Source organism: Epargyreus clarus, unplaced genomic scaffold (assembly GCF_041222505.1).
Source record: "Epargyreus clarus isolate Ecla_fem2 unplaced genomic scaffold, WU_Ecla_fem_2.2 ptg000035l, whole genome shotgun sequence".
Classification (NCBI taxonomy): Eukaryota; Metazoa; Arthropoda; class Insecta; order Lepidoptera; family Hesperiidae; genus Epargyreus; species Epargyreus clarus.
The window spans coordinates 1,030,638-1,056,401 of record NW_027332240.1 but is presented as its reverse complement, the minus strand read 5'-3'; the positions used below and the strand labels follow the sequence as shown (position 1 = coordinate 1,056,401).

Sequence of the window (25,764 nt, the reverse complement as noted above, 5' to 3'; positions counted from 1 at the left end):
CCTGCAAACTCACACTTGTCAGAAAAAAATTTTTCGTCCTCGTATTGTAATGTACTATTAAGTTTAACGTTACCTAAATATCCTTAATAAGTGATATTAAAAGTGTAAAAATATCTCGATACTATACATAACTAATTCTAAGTTAATAAGGATAATCATAAAATATTGCTGAAAAAGTCATAAAAACAGCTTTCGACCAAATGAAATATAAATGAAATTTCAGAAAATTGTTTTAATTTTTCATGTATTTTTGTACTATGTGTATTGTGAATTTACAATATCTTTGTTAATTAATATAAAATTTGTTAATTTGTGCCTTTGAATATTGCAGAAAAGAATTTCCACCCATAAATTATAAATTTTATTATTTATTATAAATTTTTATTATAAATTTTATTATTCTATGTTATATTCTAACCTAACCTAACGTTATCGTTGTTAAGCTATAATACGAAGAGTGTTGTATATACCTGTAATGACGAATCGCACTGAACCAAACATATTGTAATATTAATATTAAGGAATGTCTAGTGATAAGTCGATGGTGTATCTAAATCAATAAATAAATAAATATACCTACTCTATACTAAAATAAGAATCGGTTTTTAGATATTGTAGACTTTCGAAAATTCTTTTATTACATCCATCATCTATCTTTTCAAAATGTTATGATGAAAAGTTTCTACTATTTTTATAGAATTACATTAGTTGTGTGTGTATCAGGGTGGTAGGGTTGAAAAATTTTAAAACTAAAAGCCATTGCCACGCTATAAAGCGTCTCTGCGGTTCAAAAGTCCGCATTTTCACGGGTGTGCCCCGTTGCTGCGACATACAACTGTGCATGCCGTATACAGGCATTCAATACTCAATACTCAATACTTTATTGCAATCATGGTTTTACAATTGTTTTATAAAAATCATTTACAATTTTAGAACACATGAACCCACAATGGGTGTAGCAATGAATATGAGAGCGGCCGATTTATATTTACAATTAAACATTGATGTCAGATTTTCAACATTATTTAATTTAATTAGTATTAATTTCTTTGTTAATAATAATAATTTTATTTTTTTCGTATTTTAGTTTTCTAAATATTCGCTTAATTTTTAATATGCATTTTTTATTAATAATTCCTTTAAGTTGGCGTAGAACTCCTTGTCGTTTTTGTTTGATCTTATATTTTCTGGCAATTTATTATAAATTTTTACGCACATGAAATTGGGACCAGTGCTATAAATTTTAAGTTTGGCAGTTGGTAATAATAATTTGTTTTTCTGTCGACTCTGATATCGTTGGAGGCACTCTTCTCGTTTATGAAAGAACTGCGGGTACTGCTTTACAAATTTGCATGCTTCCATAATGTATACTGCTGTCAGTGTGAGTGTTCGATTTTTAATAAAATAAGGTTTACAGCTGACGGGTTCCTTAATGTTTTCCAGGATACGTACGCATTTTTTTTGTAGGGTGAAAACATGGTGGGCATCCACACTATTTCCCCAAAGTAGAATGCCGTATTTGAGCCATGCATATGCGTAAGCATAGTATGCAGACAAGGCGGTTTTTAAGTCTGTTGTTTTTCTTAATTCTCTGAGTGCATATTCAGTTATATGCAGTGCAGTTCATAGTCTATACAGGATGTTATAGTGTAAAAACTACGTCATAATCCACTAATATACAGGGTGCTTTTTTCATGCGCGTGTGGACGATCAAATTTAAAACGTATGGAGTAGCAAAAAATATACATAGAGTTATGGGAGTGGTTTTAACGAAAGCTAAATCGGTATACTTAATTAGATCTCTTAAAAAAGTCCCAGTCTGAATTTTCAGGAAATCATTAAGGGAAAAAACACCTGTATTATTGTGCCATCGCTAATAAGTATTAAATTCAGGAGTAAGTAAATGACAAATTAAATGAAAAGATTCATTTTTAAGAAACGAAAAGTAATTTTTAAAACATCGTAAGAATATTTATATGCTGTATTTGTGATAAAATCTCTCAAAGGTAACTTGCACTATAACTCGACTAATCCGAACTTGGACGGCGTGGTGGACTATGATCTAAGCTCTTCTCATTCTAGGAGACCAGTACCTACACAGTAAAGAAAGATTAACGGGTGGATGATGATTAATTTATTATGACTATCTATAGGTATCTATATCTATCTATAGGTAGATTTCTCTAGTAGGTAGGTTATCTATAGGTAGATTTTTTGTCGTCAACTCGTTACTATCCCACTGTAGCAAGAGTTTAGGCGACAGTTGATTGTAAGTGCCAATTTGAAACATTCGCAATAATTCACGAATGTAATATTGATTTCCTAAAGATCCTCCATTACCGTTATAACAAATGATAATAAATTTATTAATAGATTTATATATAGCGTCCAAATCCCAAAGGATTAGGCTAAAATGTCGCGTATGAAGTCCGGTATTGCGAACACGACGAAGTAAGTAAATTAATATTAACGCACATGTTAGCTATGTTGATAACACAGTTCGTTCACCCCGAGGAGTGGATCCCATTACGCTAATGATAAATGAAGGATAGTTCTGAAAATGAATTGTTGACGTTTGCGTAGGACGCCATTTTGTGTTAAAAATTGTCTATGCCCATGTCATTACGTCATTACTTGTAATGCTTTTTATGGATGAAAGTTTAGTCCAAATAAGTGGTTCAGATGTTTCCAAAATTAACTAAATAAAGCAAACAAATTAAATAAATAAAATAAACGTGCAGATAAAGTTTTATTTGGTTATTAATATGAATTTATTAGTGACGTAAAAGAAAATATGAATTCAAATTTTAATGACGTTTTTATTTTATATTTATTTGGGTGTCCGAAGAGATAATTTATTTTTATATAAGTTAATAAAAAATATCAGTCATACATTATGAGTGGGTAATTATTATATTAAGTACCTCATAATTATTGTTTTAATTTCATTGTTGTTTACTTATGTTATATTGTTTTGCTTACATTTGGAGTTTTTATTGCGTTGCGTTATGCATTGAAACTTGTAATCACTTTAAGTTAGAATTTACTGTCATTATGTAATTTTAAGTTTTTTATTGCGTTGCGTTATGCATTGAAACTTTTAATCACTTTTGTTAGAATTTACTGTCATATGTAATTTTAAGTCTTCTTTAGGTATTTTGAAGGAGGATACGAGAATACAATTCATTTGATGATAAACGGCTACTGTCGCCTCTGTAACCACCAAATAACTTTCAGATACACACCTGAGATTGAGGTTAGGTTAGCACTTACTAGCCTTTGATGCGTTACTAGTACTGTAGACTAAGTTGGAAAGCCCTGGATAAGCATGACTCCTTACCCGTGAAATCAGAATACAGTAGCGCTTAACACTGCTGTTATAAGGCAGAAATAGGTGTGGCGGTGGTGTCGCTGAAGAAACACAGAGGGTTCAACCAACTAAAATAAAAATAACCTAATATTTTTAATACAATAGTAAAGTTAGTTGTAATTGAAGGAAGCCATTAAAAGGCTTAAACGGCTGATAGTTCTGTCAGCCATTTAATGGCTGTCCTGGTATAATTTACGCGGAACAATGCCGACATGCGTAGTTAAGTGGTGCAAAACACGAAATCGAAGAAAAAGTGCGGAGAAATATCGTTTCATTCGTAAATTATACAAAAACTACATTTTATTTTTATTTTTTAAACACGTCAACAGTGACAATTTCAATTGTCAAAACTGGATACATTTTCTTGTTAGGAGTAAGTAATCTTTACTAATCTATGGTTTAACCCAACATCCACAGAGTAAATAACCAGTTATGATAACGAATCCCTTCTCCGTAAACCGTATTGACTGGCTTCTTATTTGGAGATAATCCTTAAGATGCATATCAGGGTAATTTGCAAGTCAGTAGGTACGTGTTACGTACGGCCATCTGTTCGATTGTTCGGCAGTTTCACTTCGACGCCATCTTGCGGGATCTTGTCTGGCGGACATCTTGTTTTGGATGATGTACATTGAAGGTTTTATTGTAATTTTCGTAATTTGTAACCATTTAAGTGAGTTTTAAGTATAATACTTAAGGCCTTCAGTAATATAAGGGTTTATAAGTTTGTATGGAATGAAAGGGAAAAAATTATAAAAGTTTAATAAAAAATATAGCAACTTACTTATATACCTAAGTTATAAATAAATATTATTAATACGTCTAATGAATAATAATCTGACTTCACATCTTGATAGAAACTCCTTTAGTTTCCTTTATGATGCGGATTTGAAATCTAGGCTTAATTAGTTTTTAAAGCTTTATAGAAAACCAGCTACTTTCCTCGTTTTCCTATTATATTTAATTTGAATAAAATAATTTATATTTGTTTTTTTTCAATGAAAATAAATTTTACAAAAAATCCGTTAAGTAATTTGTTGTTTTGACTATCTTTACATATTTCTCTACTATCATGTATTATATTCATATTCATATTCATAATCTTTATTTAGTATAAATTTTTGGGTTACAATATGGTTACAATTGGTTACATAGTCAAAAAAGCACCAAAAATTTAATATGCCGATTAAGGCGTTCTAAATGTATGGCACACATATGTATCTCACATGAGTCTTACAAAGTATATATATATTTTTTTTTCAATAATATAGGAGCTAGGTAGGTATATTTTATATTATATCATGTATTATATTACTATTAGGTAAATAGGGTATGATATTATGTTATATGATATACATATTAATTAACGCATTGGCCGCCATTTTGTATAGTCAGCAATATTTTAGCCTTGATCCACAGATTAGTAAAGATACTTCGCCGCCTTGAAATTGAATGAAGCCACAAACGGCTTATTAGTAAGTTCTTTTTTTGAATTCTTGAAAAATAAAAACATATTTAGACAAAATTTACGAATAAATAACTCATACTGCGTAATTTACATAATAAATAAATAATTATTTCATATATTTTAGGGTCATTTTAGCACGGAGACGTGGCAAAACTTTTTTACGCAACCATTTCAATTCTCAAAACTGGGTACATTTTTTTGTTAGGAGTGAGTAATCTTTACTAATCTATGGATATACATATTAATTAACGCATTGGCCGCCATTTTGTATACTCAGCAATATTTCAGCCTTGATCCAATTCAAGTGCTGATGCGTGTTTTCCTGAGTTTTCGCGTCGGCGGCTGTTTATGGGACAAGTTAAGTACGTGGCATCATCCAATTGGAATAGTTTGGGCATCATTGCTCTAATTGGACACAGTTTGGGAATTAACCAATCTTGGGAATGGAGATCACGCGATAGCAGCCACTTGAGCCTATCTTCTAGGGCCCGATCTGTGACCACTTAAAGTTATTGCTGGACGTACGTAAGGGGCCGTTCAAGTATTACGTAACGCAATTTTTGAAGATTTTTGACCCCCCCTCCCCCCCTTGTAACGCACCGTAACGTTTTTCTATACCCCCCCCCCCTAACGTTACGTAACACTCAAGTGTCAATTTTTACCCTAAACTCGCTAAAAAGTTATGTTATAGTTTTTATCCATGGGATACTTTTACTTACATATTTACTTTATAATACTAAGAAATAAAACAAGAGATTTTTAATGCGAATAAGAGTAAAAACTAATAATTTAGGAGTTTTAATACCCTATTCTTTTTATTAAAAAAATGTTACGTAACGTGTATTACGGAAGACCCCCTCCCGCCCCTGTAACGCATCGTAACGTTTTACAAGACCCCCCCTCCCCCCCAAATTGCGTTACGTAATACTTGAACGACCCCTAAGGAATGTGGAACTTGTAAACTGGGGCGAGTTTTACTAAGATACGAATGTTCGAGAAAATACTTGATTGGTATGGAAAATGGGGCACGATTTTAATTTTTAATTGACATAGATGACAAGTAATGCTCTCATATACATTTCGATACCTTAATTCGCAAATCAGCCAACTCCACTTTTTGTCAAAATGTTTTTTTTTTTAATTTATTTTGATTTCGTTAAACGCCATTTATTATCAAACGGTACGTCTGTTCTATGAATTATTTATCTGTGCACATGAGCATTACCTATAATGGCGGGAAAATATATTTTTTACTAGTTTTCGTCTGGCACAGCAAAGATAATTATAACTATAAATTCTTACGTCATATTTTTACAATGAAATGGAAATTATCCAATGCAAGCCCACACGTCCACGTATGCGAACGTACGTGTGTTTCGTAAGCGCAAGTGACCTCAGCTAAGTAAACTTTCGAGTCAGCGAAACATCAATCACGAGCCATATTTAGCGAAATGGCCGACTTCTGGCGGGAACGGCCCTGTTGGCGACATTTTTTTTAATTTGCATTTTTTTATTACATTACCTATGCTTAATTAGTTAAAGTTAATAAAGTGTATTTTTATAATTCATATAATTTTAAATTATAAAATATTTTTATAATATTTAAGTATGTAGACTTCAAATTGGTAAAAAATTGTCATAAAATTAAAACTACGTTAAATTTCAATAAAATCTAAAACCCAAGATGGCGGCTTTTTTGTACGTATCGTGCTAATTTAAAGATTATGAACGAGAACCATAAAGAAGGCTGTAATTTTGAATCACAATCTTTATTTTAACAAGTTATAATATATTTTTTCTAAGAGTAATGAAATGATAATAAAAACTTAGGTTTAGGTTTAAGAATCTTTATTTCTCATAAGACTTTTACATCACTTAGAATGAGAAACTTAAAAATAATTATAATGTATCCGGTATGTCTATATGTGTTGTGTGTGTGTGTGTGCGTGCGCGCATGTGTGGGTGTTTGGTTAATAATAAAAAGTTAATTGTTTTAATTTATTCTTATTCAACTCAGTTGTTTTAAATAAGCTTTAATTAACGATTACCTTCAATTACAATTTCAGGGGGGCTAGCCATGTTACAAACTTTGCATTCTATTCGTTTTCTATTCTGTTCGTTAGCTAATGTCATTCTACATATATGATAAGTCTATGGTTAGCTATCACATTTACATCAATTAGGCATCAAATACAATATCGTCTGGATTCTACACCAGCCAAAATAGCTACATGGTAATGATTAATTATTTAATAGTAATATTACAATATATCATCATAATATAAATAAAAAAATATACCATATTTTACAGCACATGTATTTTATTATTTAAAATTATTTGCAAAAACTAAACTTAATAATGTGTTTATGGACGGTAACTATGGTGATTAGTGATTGTTTACAAGGAGTATACAAATTGTTCATAGCGATATTACTAATGACAGTAACAGCGATTGCATGTATTTTGTATAAAATTACCTACTTCAACTTAGGATACGTAGGACCAAAAGAAAATATATGGACGTCCAACTTGTTAAGATTTACTGGCTCATGGCACGAAAGTCTTTCAGCAACAAACTTGTCCACTACAAATCCATACTAAAACCGATATTGTCATATGGAACCGAACTTTGGGGAACCGCATCCAACTCAAACTTGGACATCATACAGCGCTTCCAATCGAAAATGCTTCGCATGATAGCTGATGCCACAGAGACAACAGTGAGAGAGAAAGTGACAAATAAACTAAAAACATATACTCGTACATATAAAGACACTCCAATGAACTTGCTAGTGAACTTATGAAATCCACCCGCACTTTAAAGCTCATCAAAAGGAGAGCTACTCAGGATTTTCTTCCATCGTAGAAGCGGATTCCAAGGAGGCAATTATTATAAATGAAAATGCCAGTGGGTGTATACCATAAATGCCATGCCAACAAATGAAACCTCATAACCACCAGCTTTATGCCTAGACAGGGAGATTGCTAGGAAACAGGAGATAATAATGAAAAAAAGGATACAGATATTAATATTATATTTTCTTTTAAGGTTTAAATAAATGGTTTAGTTACAAGTAAAGCTAATATGAGAAGCTTTAATAATGATGCAATAAAACAGTTAAACTGAGACAATATTTTTATTTAAACACTGGAATAACTCTAAGTTCTATCGTATCTATCTATTATATTATATGCTTCTATTAATTTAAAATAGAAAAACGACTGTGTAATTCATTTCTATAATATTTTAGAGTACCCTAGTTATAGATAGCCATATTCAAATTTCAACACATTTAAAGTATACATTTTCAAATGATTAAAAGTAATTAAAGTCTATAATGCAGTGATAGCGCGTAGTGAAGTGACAAACAGCTGATACAGAATCCGTCATTTTATTAGCGTTTATGTTTTCTACAGGGTCGGCGCGATCGCTCACTATTACATTTATCTTAGAATACGCTTCGCTAACAAATTTGACAAAAAAGTCAAAAGGTTGTCAAAGGATGTCACTTGTATGGAAAAATGCAATGACATGGGCATTGTAGAATCGCTAGCGTTCTATTTTATCGTGTAACTTGGCTACGACTTTTCTACTTCGCTATTTTGATCACGTGATCATTGATAATTTCATACATTTTAGCGTTTCTATAGCGTTTCTACAGCGCAAGCGACTGTAGAATGTCAACTTGGCTAGCCCCCCAGAACTTTCGACAAATAAAATAAAACTTTCTACAATAATTTTAATACCTTTTGATTGGTTTGGACGAAAATTAAGAGATAAAATGAAAGAAATTATTTGTATGAAATATCAAGTTTCTTAATTTGTAAATATTGAATACTTTCACGCATGGCTATATGCTCGCATTCATCTCCATACTTCATTTTAAAAAAAACATCTAAGTAGGTGAATTTTTAGCCTATGTTTCTTACTATTACTTAAATTGAAGTTCCCTTGTATTCAAGATATCCTATCCGGGATAGAAACAGAAAAAGAAGTCAAAAATCATTTTAATATATGTTATGTGCTAATAAACGTCTTTTTTTAATTTGCAAGAAAATTCAAAAAGCTTAAATTTGTTTTCCAAATACTTAAAAGTATAGTCCGCGTAAAACTGTTAGTCCGCTCTGAATATAGAAATGAATCGCGTCGCCATAGCAAATTGTATGACTACACCTGCACGCAACAACTTCAGAGCGGACTAGCAGTTTGGTGCGGACTATACGTATTATATGAAAATATTATTTAGCTTAGAGATTGCTCTATCTCTAAGCTAAATAATATTTTATTTTATCATCAGGAAAAAACCTTCACAGTCATAAGACCACTTACTTGGCCTCTCCGCCTACACACACGGTATCTACCTTCTAAACTGAGATCATCTACTTTTTACCTATTATTCTGCGGTACCAGTGCCTCACCTTTTTTAGTGATAGCGTTGTTGTTTGAAAGAAGCACGGACGAGAGGTTTTAGCGTGCCCGTGGTCCCGACAAAAGGCGTCCAGAGGAACACCGTGGGGTTTTAGTTTGTAGGAGTCTTGCATATCCTCTTCGCTGAATTCGCATCTGAGAGGAACCCATGCAGGGTTTCCTCACGTTAAAAAGGGCATGATAAAGCAGAAGGGAGGAGGTAAATAAGGACATGCATGGGACTATGGTCTAAACCCCTATATCGAGAGGAGACCTACGCCCAGCACTGGAATAATAATGCTATGAAGAGACGAGTAACTAGGTAGTGTTAGTGTGGTAGCGTAAGTATAACTCGAACGGGTTGAATTTGACTTTAGGTTGGCGAAAAAGTTTTTCTAATACCTAAGTATTACAAAGAAAATAAAATAGCATTAAGTTTTAAAATAAGATTTGTCACGGGTGTCCATAAGTTGATGATATTGGCATGAGATCCTTACCCCTCCTACTTCCTTTTCTCCTGGTTTCCCTACTGGCAGTGACTGCGGCGGCACCACCGCCACACCTATATCCTAATAAAAGCAGTGTTAAACACTGCTGTGTTCTGGTTTGAAAGGTGTGGTAAGCGAGATATATTTTTCTGCGGCATCCAGCTTAGTTCAGAAGTAGGAATCTAATTTTATCTAAGGTTGATGAGCGACAATATCCAATGGTAAGGATTAGGTGGCAGTCCACCTGCTACTCGTCTGCTGCACCTATATAGTATAAAAAGAGCACTTAACATTAGAAGCCTCATAAACTATTTTATAAGTCAAAAACAATACGACCTTCCATACATAGTACATACATATTTCAGAACCCACAAAAACACTATTGGCCGCCTAAAATTAATTGTTAAAATATTAAAGTACCTATTTTTAATAAAAATGTAACTCTAACATGAAATATAGTAAAATATGATCAATTTATACTTATTATTTATCCTCGTAAGAAGGTTAAACCGAATTATGAGTAATTTGTTTATCGAAAGATGACATCACGCGCCGGTATGAAAATAGGAAATAGCCAAAGGAAATAGGCACTTGGTTGGCATTTATATTGTCAGGGTTATAACTTGTAACATATTTTGTATAAAAATATTAATTATGGCTCTATGTATGTATTTTTAACAAATTTTCAGTAAGTATTTTAACTTATATTCTTCCAAATATTAAATAGAATTAATATTTTTATCCTATGGCTGTCTACAATTAATATTTTTATTCTATGGCAAAAAAATACTTCATATTCGAAAATACCGCGTAATTTGTCTATGGTTTAATGAAAATTAAATTAAAATTTTGAGTATTACTGAGTATCTTTGTAATTTTATATTAATTTTCGTTCATTTAAATGTAGAATGCATTGCATTTGTGTAAACTAATAAAATACACGCTTAAAGACAAGTATGGTTGTATGTAGTAAACATTTATTATTATTAAGAATCTATGTTATTATGGAAACAATAACCCTAACTTCTTTTATGATAGCATAGATTAGTAAAGATACTTCGCCGCCTTGAAATTGAATGAAACCACAAATGGCTTATTTTAGTAAGTTCTTTTTTTGAATCCTTGACAAATAAAAATATTTTTAGAGAAAATTTACGAATAAATAACTAATTTACGTAAAAATTACGTAATTTACTTAATAAATAAATAATTATTTCAAGTATTTTAGGGACATTTTAGCACGGAGACGTGGCAAAACTTTTTTACGCAACTATTTCAATTCTCAATACTGGGAACATTTTCTTGTTAGGCATGAGTAATCTTTACTAATCTATGTATGATAGTATCAAAATAATTTCCATAATCTGTAGGTTCTTCGCTGTTTTAGTTTTAATGACAAAACAGCTGGCATGCGTAATAATAATAAAATTCGACCTTATTATAATTATTACGAGTGCTACGTGCTTTTAAATATCGCTTTCCACGCAAATAAGTCATAATGTCGTGTGATCTAAATATTTTAACCTGTTTGTGGTAATGAATGACATAAGCGTGTTTGTTCGTGATGAATTTAAGTCTGACATCATTTTATCTACCAATTTATTATGAACTACCCCGCCCCCTCCGTACTACGTGATTTACGACCGCGGGAGGTCATAACGGGAATGGGTAGAGGTCTCGTTATCTAGTTATGTATAACTGCATTTCTATATATAGATCTGAGGTGATGTCAGGTTGCTAAGGAACGCGTCTTGGGCATTCGTATTGGAATTCGATCGCAATGGAAATTGTACTTATTGTACCCATAGATAAGTAAAGATTACTCACTCCTAACAAGAAAATGTACCAAGTTTTGAGAATTGAAATAGTTGCGTAAAAAAGTTTTGCCACGTCTCCGTGCTAAAATGTCCCTAAAATATTTGAAATAATTATTTATTTATTACGTAAATTACGCAGTATTAGTTATTTATTCGTAAATTTTCTCTAAAAATGTTTTTATTTGTCAAGAATTCAAAAAAAGAACTTACTAATGAGCCGTTTGTGGCTTAATTCAATTTCAAGGCGGCGAAATATATTTATTAATCTATGATTGTACCTACTTCTTTCAAAAGTATTATAATTTGAAAATGGCGGCATTGCAACCTAAAAATGGCGGCATTTCTATCAATGTCTCGCTTGCTTGCATTAACATTAAGATAACATTATGAATTTGCATGTTTCGAATGTTTTTGATAACAAAATCTTTGTTTTACAATATTTTAAGTCATTGATAACACTTAAACTGCAACGAAACAAAAAATATCGTTGACAAATAAAAGAAAAAATGTACTAAACTAATTTGTCTCTGAATTGAAGATGTTTGAGTAAGAAACAAATTATACAAAAGCGGCCATTTGAATTACTTGTCTTACAATATTTAATGAACCAAGTTATGAGTACCTCGTTTAATAGCTTTTCGTTTGGTATGCAAATTACATTCGACAAGTAAATCGCCTTTTAAGGCAACAACACGGTCCGTACTGACTCATGTAACGATTACGTATCTTATCTGTTGTTGTGTAAGATGTTTTGGACAGGTGTTTTAAGTTTGTAAAATGATAATAGTGTAGCTAATTTAATTGTCTACAAAATGCATACATTTTCCAGTACTGAGGTAATATAAAGACAGAATAATTAACAAAATGTAAACTAGTGTCAAATGTAAACATTAACTGTGTCAAGTGGGAAACTTGTAATAAAAACATTGTAATAAATAAAAATCTTTATTATATACATTAAATTATTGTTCAAAACAATTTTATAATCGTAATAAAACTTCTGTTATTGAAGCTGATATAATTCACGTTTGAAAATCACGGTGATGTCCAAACTTTACAATTAAGAATGTCTACGAAGATCAGCCTTTACTAAATTCAGATCTTGCTTTCAACGAGGCCATGGGAATGTATCATCAATACAAATGCCTTCAATTTAACGTTTATTTCATGACCGGGTTTGTTAAATCATGCATTCTGTTAAGAGTTAGAAAGCAGGTCCATCAATATAAAGTATAGGAATCAGTAATGTTACAAGAGTAACGCGACATATAATGGCATGTACGTTGCGGCGCAACCCACGTCTAGTGGTGGTCTTCGATCTCCTGCTCCTGCTCCTCGTCGAACTCCGCGTCCTCGTCGGCCGTGGCCTCCTGGTACTGCTGGTACTCGGACACCAAGTCGTTCATGTTGCTCTCCGCCTCCGTGAACTCCATCTCGTCCATGCCCTCGCCAGTGTACCAATGCAAGAAAGCCTTGCGCCTGAACATAGCGGTGAACTGCTCCGAGATGCGCTTGAACAGCTCCTGGATGGCGGTGGAGTTGCCGATGAAGGTGGCGGCCATCTTGAGACCACGTGGTGGGATGTCGCACACGGCGGTCTTCACGTTGTTGGGGATCCATTCGACGAAGTACGACGAGTTCTTGTTCTGGATGTTGAGCATCTGCTCGTCGACCTCCTTCATGGACATGCGACCACGGAAGATGGCTGCGACGGTGAGGTAACGGCCGTGACGTGGGTCGCAGGCCGCCATCATGTTCTTGGCGTCGAACATCTGTTGTGTTAGTTCTGGGACGGTGAGGGCGCGGTACTGTCTGCTGCCACGGGAGGTGAGGGGAGCGAAGCCTGGCATGAAGAAGTGGAGACGGGGGAAGGGAACCATGTTGACGGCTAGTTTCCTGAGATCCGCGTTGAGCTGACCGGGGAACCTGAGGCAGGTGGTGACACCGGACATTGTGAGGGAGACTAAGTGGTTGAGATCGCCGTAGGTGGGTGTGGACAGTTTGAGCGTGCGGAAGCAGATGTCATATAGGGCCTCGTTGTCGATACAGTATGTCTCGTCTGTGTTTTCTACGAGCTGGTGAACTGAGAGTGTGGCGTTATAGGGTTCTACTACGGTGTCTGATACTTTGGGCGAGGGGACAACTGAGTATGTGTTCATGATTCTGTCGGGGTACTCTTCGCGGATCTTTGAGATAAGGAGCGTTCCCATACCGGAGCCGGTTCCACCACCAAGGGAGTGTGTGAGTTGGAAGCCTTGCAGACAGTCGCATGATTCTGATTCTTTTCGTACTACATCAAGAACGGAGTCCACGAGTTCAGCTCCCTCGGTATAATGTCCCTTGGCCCAGTTGTTACCGGCTCCTGATTGTCCGAAAACGAAGTTGTCGGGGCGGAAGATTTGTCCGAAAGGTCCAGAGCGTACAGAGTCCATGGTGCCAGGTTCGAGGTCGACGAGGATGGCGCGGGGCACGTACTTGCCGCCGGAGGCCTCATTGTAGTACACGTTGATGCGCTCCAGCTGCAGGTCCGAGTCGCCATGGTACGCGCCGGTGGGGTCGATGCCGTGCTCGTCGGAGATGATCTCCCAGAACTGCGAAAGATAGAAAGCCCGTTAGTTGGAACGAAAGTACTAGACGATTAAAATGCCGACACGAAAGCTCTCGCGGATGTTGGAGCTCGCTACTTTCAAACCGGTTTGGGCTAGCGCTACACATAGCATTGAGGAATTCAAATGCATGGCGTTTTCTCTCTGAGTAGAACTCATTGTAAATACGCGTCAACAATGCAGCTCATTGAACCATAGTGTAAACGAGAGGATAATACATCTTTAACGAGTACTACAGCTTCGGAGTATTACGTAAGCTTGCGAAGTAGGTACAATGAATCGCCTTGGCGACGGCCGACGCCTACACCGCCTCCGTATTCGTGGTATCTCCCCATATAAGTAGAGAACGTAACCAGTCGTTTAAGCAAGTTATTAGCATTCGAATGTATTCGATTCTACAGGCTGGCCTGATTGATAAATAATGCCATCTGGCAACGATAATAAATGGAGCGGAACAAGGATGGGTTGTTTCTGATGACTTATAAATTTTAGGTAGATGACTTATTATTATTAGGTAACAAATGATTTGTAATTGACCTGATGGTAAGTAGAAAATTATGTTCATGGACATCAGTGTCCAAAATTCTACTACATTTCTTAAGTTTAAAAAGTGATACACTGTAAGATAGACCTCCAATTAAAGAAGAGATAATTTTAACCATTTAAATGGGATAATTACGCTTTGCCCATCCGTAGAAAGACGTGTAATCCTTGACAATAAGTCGAGGCCATATACGTATAATACCTACGTATATAATGATCGGAGAACATTAAAATTCATGGGTACTCGAGCGTCGATTGGTATGATGTCATCTTGCTGTAGGTGTGCGAGCTGCCGCCATATACGACAAATGACTAATATGGAGGCCATGCTCAGGGTTTAGTTTCGAAGAAATCGCTAATCAAATAAGCATTATAAATCGTGATACAAAACTTAATGTAAATAAGTAAACTAGCGTTTTATGTAAGTGATCACGGTCAACCAAAGTCTATGTAATTTCTTTAGAAATAAAAAAGGATGCTTGTACGTCTGTTTGTGTCTACAAAACGCAAGGAGTAGATAATAAATTCATTTCAAATTTCTATACAATACTTCAATACTAATTTAGAATGTTTATATTTACTTTCCAACTCGAAATTTCCAGGAAATAAGAAATGGACAACGATTCGCGGGACTTAAATAAAACAATTATAATTGAAAAATATTCCCTAATAATATGATAATAATAATGAATATCAGTCACGGCGAAGTGTAATAAATATCTAGCTAGTTATTATAATAAAACGAAAAATTATCATTGTGTCAAGTATTCAGTAATAATCTAATAATGAATATTAGACTGAGCCACGGCGAATTGATAATTTAGCTAGTTACTACAATAACAGGAGAATCATTCAAACTGACGAGACAACTATTAATATTGCTGACCGCTAATCGAAACATACATTCAAAACAAAATCGTATACCGTAATTGCTGTGTCATATGATATGATTCAATTCGATCACATACATTTTAATATCGAAAAGTGAAAGGTAATGCGGATCGTCGAGAGAGGTACTTTCTTGGTAACTTGGTAAGAACTTTGTAACAGAGAAGGTTGACGAAAGTGTGTGAATGTGAACCGAGCGTTCCATTCACAGGGAAACATGGTTTCTAAACACAAAGGCATAGTTAGGGTTGCCAACATTTACAAAAAACTAGCTGACCCGGCAAACGTTGTATTGCCATATAAATAAAAAAATGTTGAGTGTGAACAACCCTTATCACTTAGGTGTATGAAAAATAGATCGTAGCCGATTCTCAGACCTACTGAATATGCATATAAATTTGGTGAAAATCGGTAAAGCCGTTTCGGAGTAGTACTGTAACTAACATTTACATTAACACGAGAATTTTATATGTTAGATAATATTTAGGTCGAAGACGGAAAATAAACTAATTGTACAAAAATATTTCGCCAAGTGAGACAATCACTAAATTTTCAGAACTAATGCAGACCAAGTGGACATCTGTAATCAACCGCAGATAAGATTATTCCTACCTGAGATTGCTACTCCTGAGTTAGAACGCTTGGGGTAAGTATGACTCCCTTACCACACCCTTAAAAGCAGAACATAGCGCTTAACACTGCTAATGTTAGGGAGAAATAGACGGTAATATTGGCGGTGGTAAACTTCCGGAGATGAACTACTTTTTCTTCTACCACTACCACTTTTTTGCCACTTTACTACTTTTGTTCCTCCGCTTTTTGCTAAATCAGTTTTGTATACAATAATTTTATTCAAAAAGCTTTATTATGATTATTAAAAACTATGATGTAGCTAAAAGTATAATTATAACAGTAAAAAGTATAATATAATGAAAAACAGTACTTGTATACTATTTTAAAAGTGTAGTTGAGAACCCTACAAACTTTTACCATTGTAAATGTGAACAAGTGAAAGAATTTCTGCAATGGAATTTGGTTATTAGCGAAACGGCTAAGGTATTTCTTGATATATGTACACATTGTACATGTTTTTTGTCGTTCAGCAAATGGTTTATATTTATGAGTGTAGTATACTTATCTATGGTGTATTATGACAGCATAGATTAGTAAAGATTAGTCATTCCCAACGAGTTTTGACAGAATCAGTTTTGACAATTGAAATTGTAATTGTTATCCATTTTCGTGTTTGAAAAATATTAAAAAAAAGTAGTTTTTAGATCATTTACGAATAAAACGATATTTCTCCGCAGTTTTTTTCTTCGATTTTGTGTTTTGGCACCACTTAACTGCACATGTCGGCATTGTTTCGCGTAAATTACACCATGACAGCCATTAAATGGCTGACACATATGTCAGCCGTTAATGCCATTGAATGGCTTCAATAAAAGGCGGTGAGATATCTATACTTATCTATGATATTTATGAGTGTATTATACTAATCTATGGTGTGTTATGACAGAAATAATATTATTAGTTTTAGGTGCAATATTATTAAATCGTAAAACCGGCAACCAACATGAGCATTTTAGGTTTTTTTTTAAGAATATACATTTACCAATAATATGATTCGGCGAAATTACTTCCAATGCAAATTTATAGGTGATACTTGATTATATGGTGTATATTATAATGTTTACGTTCAGCTGGAGACATTTTTCCAATTAATTATTTGCTTAGAGATAAATTGATGATGAATTTATTTAGGAATTTTGGGTGTTTTGAAGACGATATTAATCTTTTGTGATACGATTCAGAAATTAGAACCACCGCACCAGTTTTTTGTCTAATATCAGCAGTGTTAAGTGCTGTGTTCAAGTTTGAAGGGTGTGGTAAACGGAAGACATTTCAAGTTACTCTTAGGTACGTCTTTTCTAGCCAGTTTCAGATAATATGCTATCCGGGTTTGATCTAGCCAATGTCAGTTAAGGCCCTCATATCTGCTATTTATTTTATTTTATTTTATTTATTGATTTATTGTCAAATAGAACGGTTTAGCAGAACCAATTATACTAATTGACACACACTAATTAAATGATATATAAAACAATTTGATGTCGACATAAATATACAATAAATACAAATCAAATAACAATAATACATCTCCAATTTAAAACATAATAATAATAATAAATTAATAATTGCAAAAATAATAATTAATCTTTGGAAATAAATAATAATTGTAACAATTATAGAATTAATAACAGTATTAAATTATTTAGTTGCCCTCACTGGAACTCACTGAAACTTAGGCACACATTCTATCTAGGATTGATAACAGTTCATTAGCAGTATTTACCATTAGGCTGATTACACGCTTGTTTGTTATTTATAAAGAAAAAATCAACGGGTTGGAGCACGGGCAGTAGTGAAACTTTCGAAACCTAGCTTGAATAATGAAATATAGTAAATAAAAATGAAACTGACACCCATTGACATATTTTTTCTATGCTGACACCGGATGACATCTTTACTTTTGTTTGCTTTGCTGTCTTACGAATTTTTGATCAGGTCACGTGTCCTGACGAAAGTTTAAAGTTTTCAGTTCAGAAATATATCCCAATATCAGGCAAGTATCCATGGTCTAATTATGGGATTGTAAGGTTGGACTCTCAACGGTGCTTCAGATTCTAGCTATGGCTGTATGGTGGTTATTTATACAGTGGCCGCCGGCCGTCGACCGTGGGTTCAACGCCCCCAACGCAATCTATCTGCCGTAGCAAACGTTGTGATAACATTAATCATACGATCTTTAACCTTTTTCTATTTTTAATTATTTTTATACCAAACAAATTATTTTCGCCTCATATCGACACTCGACATCGCCAAGCACGACAAATTAAAAAAAAATCTGACATAAATGCAAGTTGCATTTGCCGCTAAAAAGCGAAGTAAGGACGCCATTTGTGTTTACTTTAATTGTATTGTAAGTATCGATTTAATGTCATTCGCGATAGATTCTAATGACACCGCTTTAGTTAAAATTCATTAGGCTTTATCTATACATATTTTAGGACTATTTTGTAAAATGAAGTATTAAATAGCATAATTATTTTACGTTACAATATTTAAATGCTTGTAAAAATAAAATGTCATAACTAACCCTTGCAATGTATACGCAAAATCATAACCCTCTCTCGCCGTCGAGTAAAAACAAAATGAAATAAAACAAAACAAAATGAAAATAAGTATCCGAGGTGTTTTATTTGCATGCATTTATTTGCATTTGATAACGATGCAATGACAACGTAAGATGAACTACATGCTCATTAGTTTAAAAACTATATAATTTAACACGCAACCAATGTTTGTAGCGCAAATGAATCACGTCTATATTCAAATGAACGTGATCATCAGAGCGGGAAATCTAGTTGCCATCATCACGCTTTTTTCGTCTATTGTTCCGATGCTCTTCGCAATCATTCGGTGAAATTGTGCGTAGAGCCATGTTTAACAAAATAGTTAATACACAAGTCAGAATTTTATGGGAACATTTTCGTAGCTAGTATGCACGAAGTCCGTACTTTCGTCCAAATCTTCGGATTTCTTACGGATAATTCGAATGAGTCTTAAGGATTTAAGTATTTTAAAAGCTTTTGCCAGTTTAAAATTTGAATTTCTCTTGTTTTATCGAATGTTAAAACTTCTGAAGGGTCTGAATGTACAGGGGAGACCTTTGGTGCCTTTAGTGTTTCAAAAAAATATTGCCAACACATACAATTATTTCAACAAAGAATTGCTGATGCGTTAAAATTTGGATATTTTTCATCTTTATTGTGTTGGCGCCTGGGTCGGATAAATTAATTATTAATAACGGATCATAACAGATATTTTAAATATTAAAATAATATTATCACTTGCTAAACGGTGAAGGAAAACATCGTGAGGAAACCTGCACCCCTGAGAGACTTAAAAAAAATCTCAAAGGTATGTGAAGTCTACCAATACGTACTTGGCCAGCGCGGTGGACTATGGTCTAATCCTTCTCATTATGAGAGGACACCCGTGCTCAGCAGTGGGACGTTAATGGGTTGATGATGATAATAATATTAATATAGCGATGTGAAATAAGAAATCAGTTCACACAACGTACGTGTGAATATTGTTGATACTGTCTTATTCTGAGAAGAAATTCCAAAGCGTCTTATGTGATTCACGAACTGACTAACAACTCGACTAAGTACTTTATGTTTATTATACCTATTTATAGTATTTAAAGACTCATGAAGGAGTTGGAACTTCGATCAACAATTTAAACATCTTGTTGTATTTATTTAAAGACTCAAATGAAGGACTTGGAACTTCGATCAATAATTTGAACATCTTAATGTATTTAAAGTATCTATAACTTGTTATAATTTCTATGCGGCATGTGTTTTTTTGTGCGTTATTAGAAATTAGTTATCCTTAGCTTAAACGGTGAAGGAAAACACCGTGAGATTGAAAAAAAGATCTCAATGGTATGTGAAGTCTACCAATACGCACTTGGACAACACGGTGGACTATGGCCTAATCCTTCTGAGAGGAGACCCGTGCCCAGCAGTGGGACAATAATGTTGATGATGGAAGTGTAGTTTTATTCTACTGCAGAGGGTAATGTTTTTCGAGCCTATATTTGTTTTATTCTTTGTCACGCCCCACATCCAAAACCGCTCGATGGATTTTAACATATGAGGTGTCATTAGATTCGTCTAAATTATGGGAGGGATATAGTCAACATTTTTAATCAGCTGATATTGTTTTTAAAAGAATTCTCTAGTTATAAGACTGAAGTAGCAAACTTGCAGGCTATCTGATGGTAGATATCACCACCGTCCATGAACATGTGCAGCTAATTCCAAATGCCTATGAAAGAAACTCCATAAAGCTAGGACAGGAGTCAATACCTAAAGTCTATGCTATACCTGAACTGAAGAACTATACCTGAATTCAATCAATAATACGCCTCACCCTTCCACTAAAACGCAAGAACTACTTAACGCTAGAAATAGGTGTGACGGTGGTACCTAGTATTACCAAAATCGATCTACCACCTTTCTGCATTTACACTTCAACAAAAAACTATAATCCCACCGTCATATAACTTTTAATACTTTCAAAAAACAAAAAAATAAATCTCTCCAATCCTCGTCCCAGATTTTAGAATTAAGAGGAATTAATATTACGGTATCAGACATTGATGGCTCTCAGTTGCGGAGTTAATTCAAGACAATTGCCTTTTGTTTCGATGAAGTGATCAGATTCAATTGATGTTTCATCCTGTCTATTTAGATTGGTCAGATAAGTCAGCCTTTTGACACAAGATTAAAATGAACGATATTACTCGTAGATTGATATTTTTACACAGGGGAACGGTATAACTAGTGTTAGAGGGACAGTCATTTATGAAGGTGATAGAAGCCTTTGTGGTTCGACTCCGGACACACCTATTTCTACCTAATAACAGCAGTGTGGTAAGGGAGACATGCTTATCCAGGACATTCCAATTTAGTTATCTGAACTATAATTTTATTAACATTGATTAAATATGTACTCTTTTCTTTCTTTCTTTTCTTTTCTTTTGTAGCAAAATTTGTGGTCTTGCTATTCTCTTATAAAACTGTGTTAACTTTCTTTTAGTAATTTTAAATTCTTAGCTTCTTTCCCCTTTATTTATTATTTGTTCTATTGTATGCTATCTCTAAATTTACACTTAATTTTATATATTAGTCCTGCATCTATCATTTAATTGCACCCTCCCTATTATTTTAAGTTATCCCTTATTTAACTCCTCATCCTAAGGTTGTCTGGAAGAGATCGCTGTTTTAGCGATAAGACCGTCTTTTGTATCGTCCAAAATTGTATGTTTTTGTTTTGTGTTCTTCTTTTGGGTACAATAAAGAATATTACTATTATTATTATTATGTACATGGAAGCGGCAGCTATTTAGCAACAGATGGACTGGACTTTTACGAGAATTCGGCTCTACGACCATAGTTTGCTGGGTTAGGTGACCCCAGGGGGTCGCAAGTCATATTTTGAAAGACATTGCATTAATATATACCTACTTAGGTTTTTTAATTGGTGCATAAGTAATGAATTGCAAAAATAATATTTTTCCTTATGCAGAAATGTTATTATTTGTAATTTGTGCATAATGAACAATAATAATTTTTCCTTATACAAAAATATTGTGATTTATTTATCTAAAGGTTAGTCCAATTTTGATATTACGTCATTATCAGTAACTATCCAGATAAGGAATTCTGAGAACGAAATGGAGAGATTACTTATCGCAATACATTGCAATTGTCGTCATTTCGCAATAGCCTATCTTTAGTATTAACCAATCGTTGCAAATTTTTGCATATCAAAAATCGAAATTGCACAATTTTTGCATTTTTGTAGATTTTTTTATTGATAAATGCAGTCTATGGTTAGGTAGAGACAATTACACGAAGCATTCCAACTTAGTCAGTGGCAATGTATCTATTGTTAAACTGGGATAGGTCTCAAATCCTATGGAACTGATTACAGACCTCCGTGAATAGTGATCAGTTTCTTAAATATAGAAATAGTGAAAGTAATAGTGAATGTCTACTATCGCCCATGGACATCTATTATCAACCCCAGATAGGATAATACCCTACCTAAGATCGGCCACAGACGCTTTACTACCCCTGAGGACTAAGTTCACTCTTATAACTGTGTTTTCCTTACCACACCTGGAAAAGTGTGTTACCTTGCCACACCCTTCAAACCAGAACACTTCGCTTAATTTTACTGTTACAAAGCATACATCGGTGTCGATACCCCTACATTCTGTGTTATAGCGAGGTCATTTGCTTGATTTTTTCCTAAAATTGCTCGATAGTGCAATAAATTGGTGAAAGTTTCTGCTTAATTAGCACACAGATCGGTATCAGTAGGACCAATAGCGGTGCAAGTGAGTGCATGTAATTTATGCACTGTTTTCACCGCTTTATTTGATAGGAAAGCAAGTAATTATAGTTAATTTGCAAGACAATTATCCGGTGTTTGAAAACTTTCGAGAACTAATAATTAAAGTCCGTAAAACTAGTCCGCTCTGAATGTAGGAATCGCGTCGCCATTGCAAATTGTATGACACCTGCTCGCAACTTCAAAGCGGACTAGAAGTTTGGTGTGGACTATAACTAGTGTAGTACTGTTGTTGTGATAAGGTTGTTTTGTGTTTCGAGTGGATTTGATATCTTCTAAGTGGTTTTAATGGAGAAGTAGCAACGATATAATAAAAAAGATCCTTGAAACTTCAAATGAAAACAGTTTAATCTGAAGTTTGTCATAGATTTTTATTATTGTAAAAGTGTGTAATCATGCAGTTTACCTGATGATAAATGGTTAGTAGGAAACAGCCTAATTAAATGTATAATTAACCCCAGATAGAGTTAGTCCTATCTGAGATTGGTCTCAAATCCGTTGTTACCTAAGGATTAACTTAAGTTGCCTCGGATTAGTACGTTTACCTTACCACACTTTTAAACCATAACACAGCAGCTCCTCAAAGTTTTAATGCAGAAAGTGGTGTAGGGTGGTATATGAAAATCACGAAGGGTTCTTTAGCCTTTTATATTTATATATAACCTTTTGATTTGAGTAACATGTGACCATACAGTCCACTTGATGGTAAGGGGTAACTACCGCCCATAAACCACCTCCATATAAATCAGGTTTTACTTAAAGCCGATTACAGCTAAGGGCTCACTCCTGAAGACTAAAATGCTCGTTTCATACATAAGTTAATTAAATAAGGACGATTAGAACTCTACCATGAATTATTGACTTTGAATTTCAAACCGGTTATGACATTATCATATTACTCATATTGACATATGATTTTCGTAAACCTTTGTAGACAATCTAAAACGAGTTTCATTATCAACTCATTACTATCCCACTGCTGGGCACGGGACTCAGACTGACAGGATTATTGATACACTTCAAAAACCTTTGAAAACTTTTTTAAGATTTCGCAGGTATGCAGGTTTCCTCACGATGTTTTCCTTCACCGTTTAAGCCGAGCCGAAAAATCAAAGGTGCGTGCCCGGGATTTGAACCTCGGACCTCTCGATCAAGAGGCCGGTTAACCACTAGACTATCACTGCTTAAAACGGGTTTATATAACTTTAACAAAACGCTTAGTTTAATACTTGAAACTATGAAGATGACGTCATTGCCTACTTTAGATCGCTTATAAACACGTAAGCATAAATTGGACTTATGTGTTGACAGGGAAATTAATTCCATATAGTTTACGAAAAATATATAAATGTTTTTGTATTGAGGATGTTTGTAAGAAAATTTTATGAACTCTAGTATGCAGGTATATAAAGGTTATCCTTATGAAGGATTATTATCTTATTTTATTATTGATACTCGTCAGCTGTTCTCGAGTGTTCCAAAAACGGTATTGTTATCTGTACTTATAACATCAATATCTAATCTAGATAAAAACGAAACATACACAAAATTTAAAAAAAATGTTGACAATTTTCATTACAACCACAAATTAAAATGCTTAAGGCAAAAATCATACCACAAACTATGTAGTTTGTTGTCTATGGGATGGGTAAATATTATGGTTATTCTCGGGGGTGCGTCAACCCTGGCGTTTCACACGAAAGTGGGGTGGGGCGTAAAATTCTAATTTTCACTATTCGCCTAATTTTGACGAAGGCACGGCACTATGCAATAGCAACCCAAAACCATTTTTATCAATTATTTTTGGGATATATAAAAATGGATTAATGTAAAACAGATAACAAATGTAACATGGAAATGAGTAGATTCTTCCAGCGATTCCGTGGTACGGTAACAGCTTCTGAAACAAGTTAACGTTAAACAATACTTACTTTAGCTCCAATCTGGTTACCGCATTGGCCGGCTTGGATGTGCACGATTTCCCTCATATTGTATTAAATTGTAATAAGTTACTTAAACACTAGATACGCGGTGCTCACACAACACTGCTCGAAGATTTGATCAGCCGGCGGCCTGTGCTGGTTTTTTGAGGACAGAGTCGCCTCCGCTGCGGCCGGAAAACGAGCTCTGATTGGTCGGCCATTTGCACACTCGCGGCAACTTCACTTCAGTCCACTTGGCGCGCCAAATGAATTTCTATATATGGCTATGCGTTACCAGTTACCACTGCAGTATGCGAAATTGTATTTTATCGCACTGAAGAGCTCAATGCTTTATTGTTAGCTTTTTATTTGGTTCCCTTTTGCATGCGTCGGGTTGAGTTCACGCATATTTTTAGGACACACTTTAGGGATCCGTCCGTAAAGGGTGAAGACGGAACTCTAATACTAAGCCTCAGCTGTCTGTCCGTCTTTTACAGGGCTTTACTTCTTGAACCGTAATAAGTAAAGTAGGTACCTAAAATGTTTAAAAAGTATGTGTGGCTGCTATAACAAATAATATAAAAAATAAAGAAGCTTGTAAATAAATAATGTTACTGATACAATTTATCGCTATTTATCTGCGTTTTTCGCTTTTTTTTAATATAAGAGCATAGATTAGTACTAATCTATGTATAAGAGTAGCAGACGAGCATGCAGTCCACCTGATGGTAAGTGCCTACTGCCGCCCATGGACATCTGTAATCAACCCCAGATAGAGATATTCCTACCTGAGGTCGGACACAGATGGGCTGCTACCCCTGAGGACTAAGCTGTAATACCTCGGAAAAGTATGTCTCCCTTCCGCTGTATCTATTGAACCGTAATAGACAGACACTTCAAATTTTCATAAAGTTACCTTTTGAACCGTAATATGTTGACAATTCAAATTTTCACAAAGGATTTACTATGGCCGCTATGATAAATACCAAAAATAAAATAAAAATAACAATTGGCTGAGACGGAACCCTCTGCGTCGACTCGTACTTGCCAATTATTTTTATAACGTACACGCACGCACCCCATACAAACCGCCCTTCTAAATAATTCCCTTTATTATATTAGGGTAAACTTTCTGACCAAACACTACTTACAAAGTGTAGGACAAAGGTGTTCTTAAAAAGCCCTACATTATAATATTTTGAAAATGAGTCTTAATTAGAGATGGTGATCTGATCGATTAATGGAATAATCGATTTT

At 34.4% G+C, this 25,764-nt stretch overlaps 1 protein-coding gene across 1 annotated transcript; it reads right to left on the bottom strand.

Moving 5' to 3' along the window:
- Nucleotides 1-12,484: 12,484 nt before the first annotated feature.
- Tub1 (beta-tubulin) lies at nucleotides 12,485-24,676 on the bottom strand. Its single transcript, XM_073092216.1, has 2 exons — nucleotides 24,517-24,676; nucleotides 12,485-14,143 (listed from the first exon to the last, which is right to left on the bottom strand). Exons 1-2 carry the CDS (start codon nucleotides 24,571-24,573, stop codon nucleotides 12,854-12,856), a joined length of 1,347 nt encoding a protein of 448 aa, XP_072948317.1. The 5' UTR covers nucleotides 24,574-24,676; the 3' UTR covers nucleotides 12,485-12,853.
- Nucleotides 24,677-25,764: the final 1,088 nt, after the last annotated feature.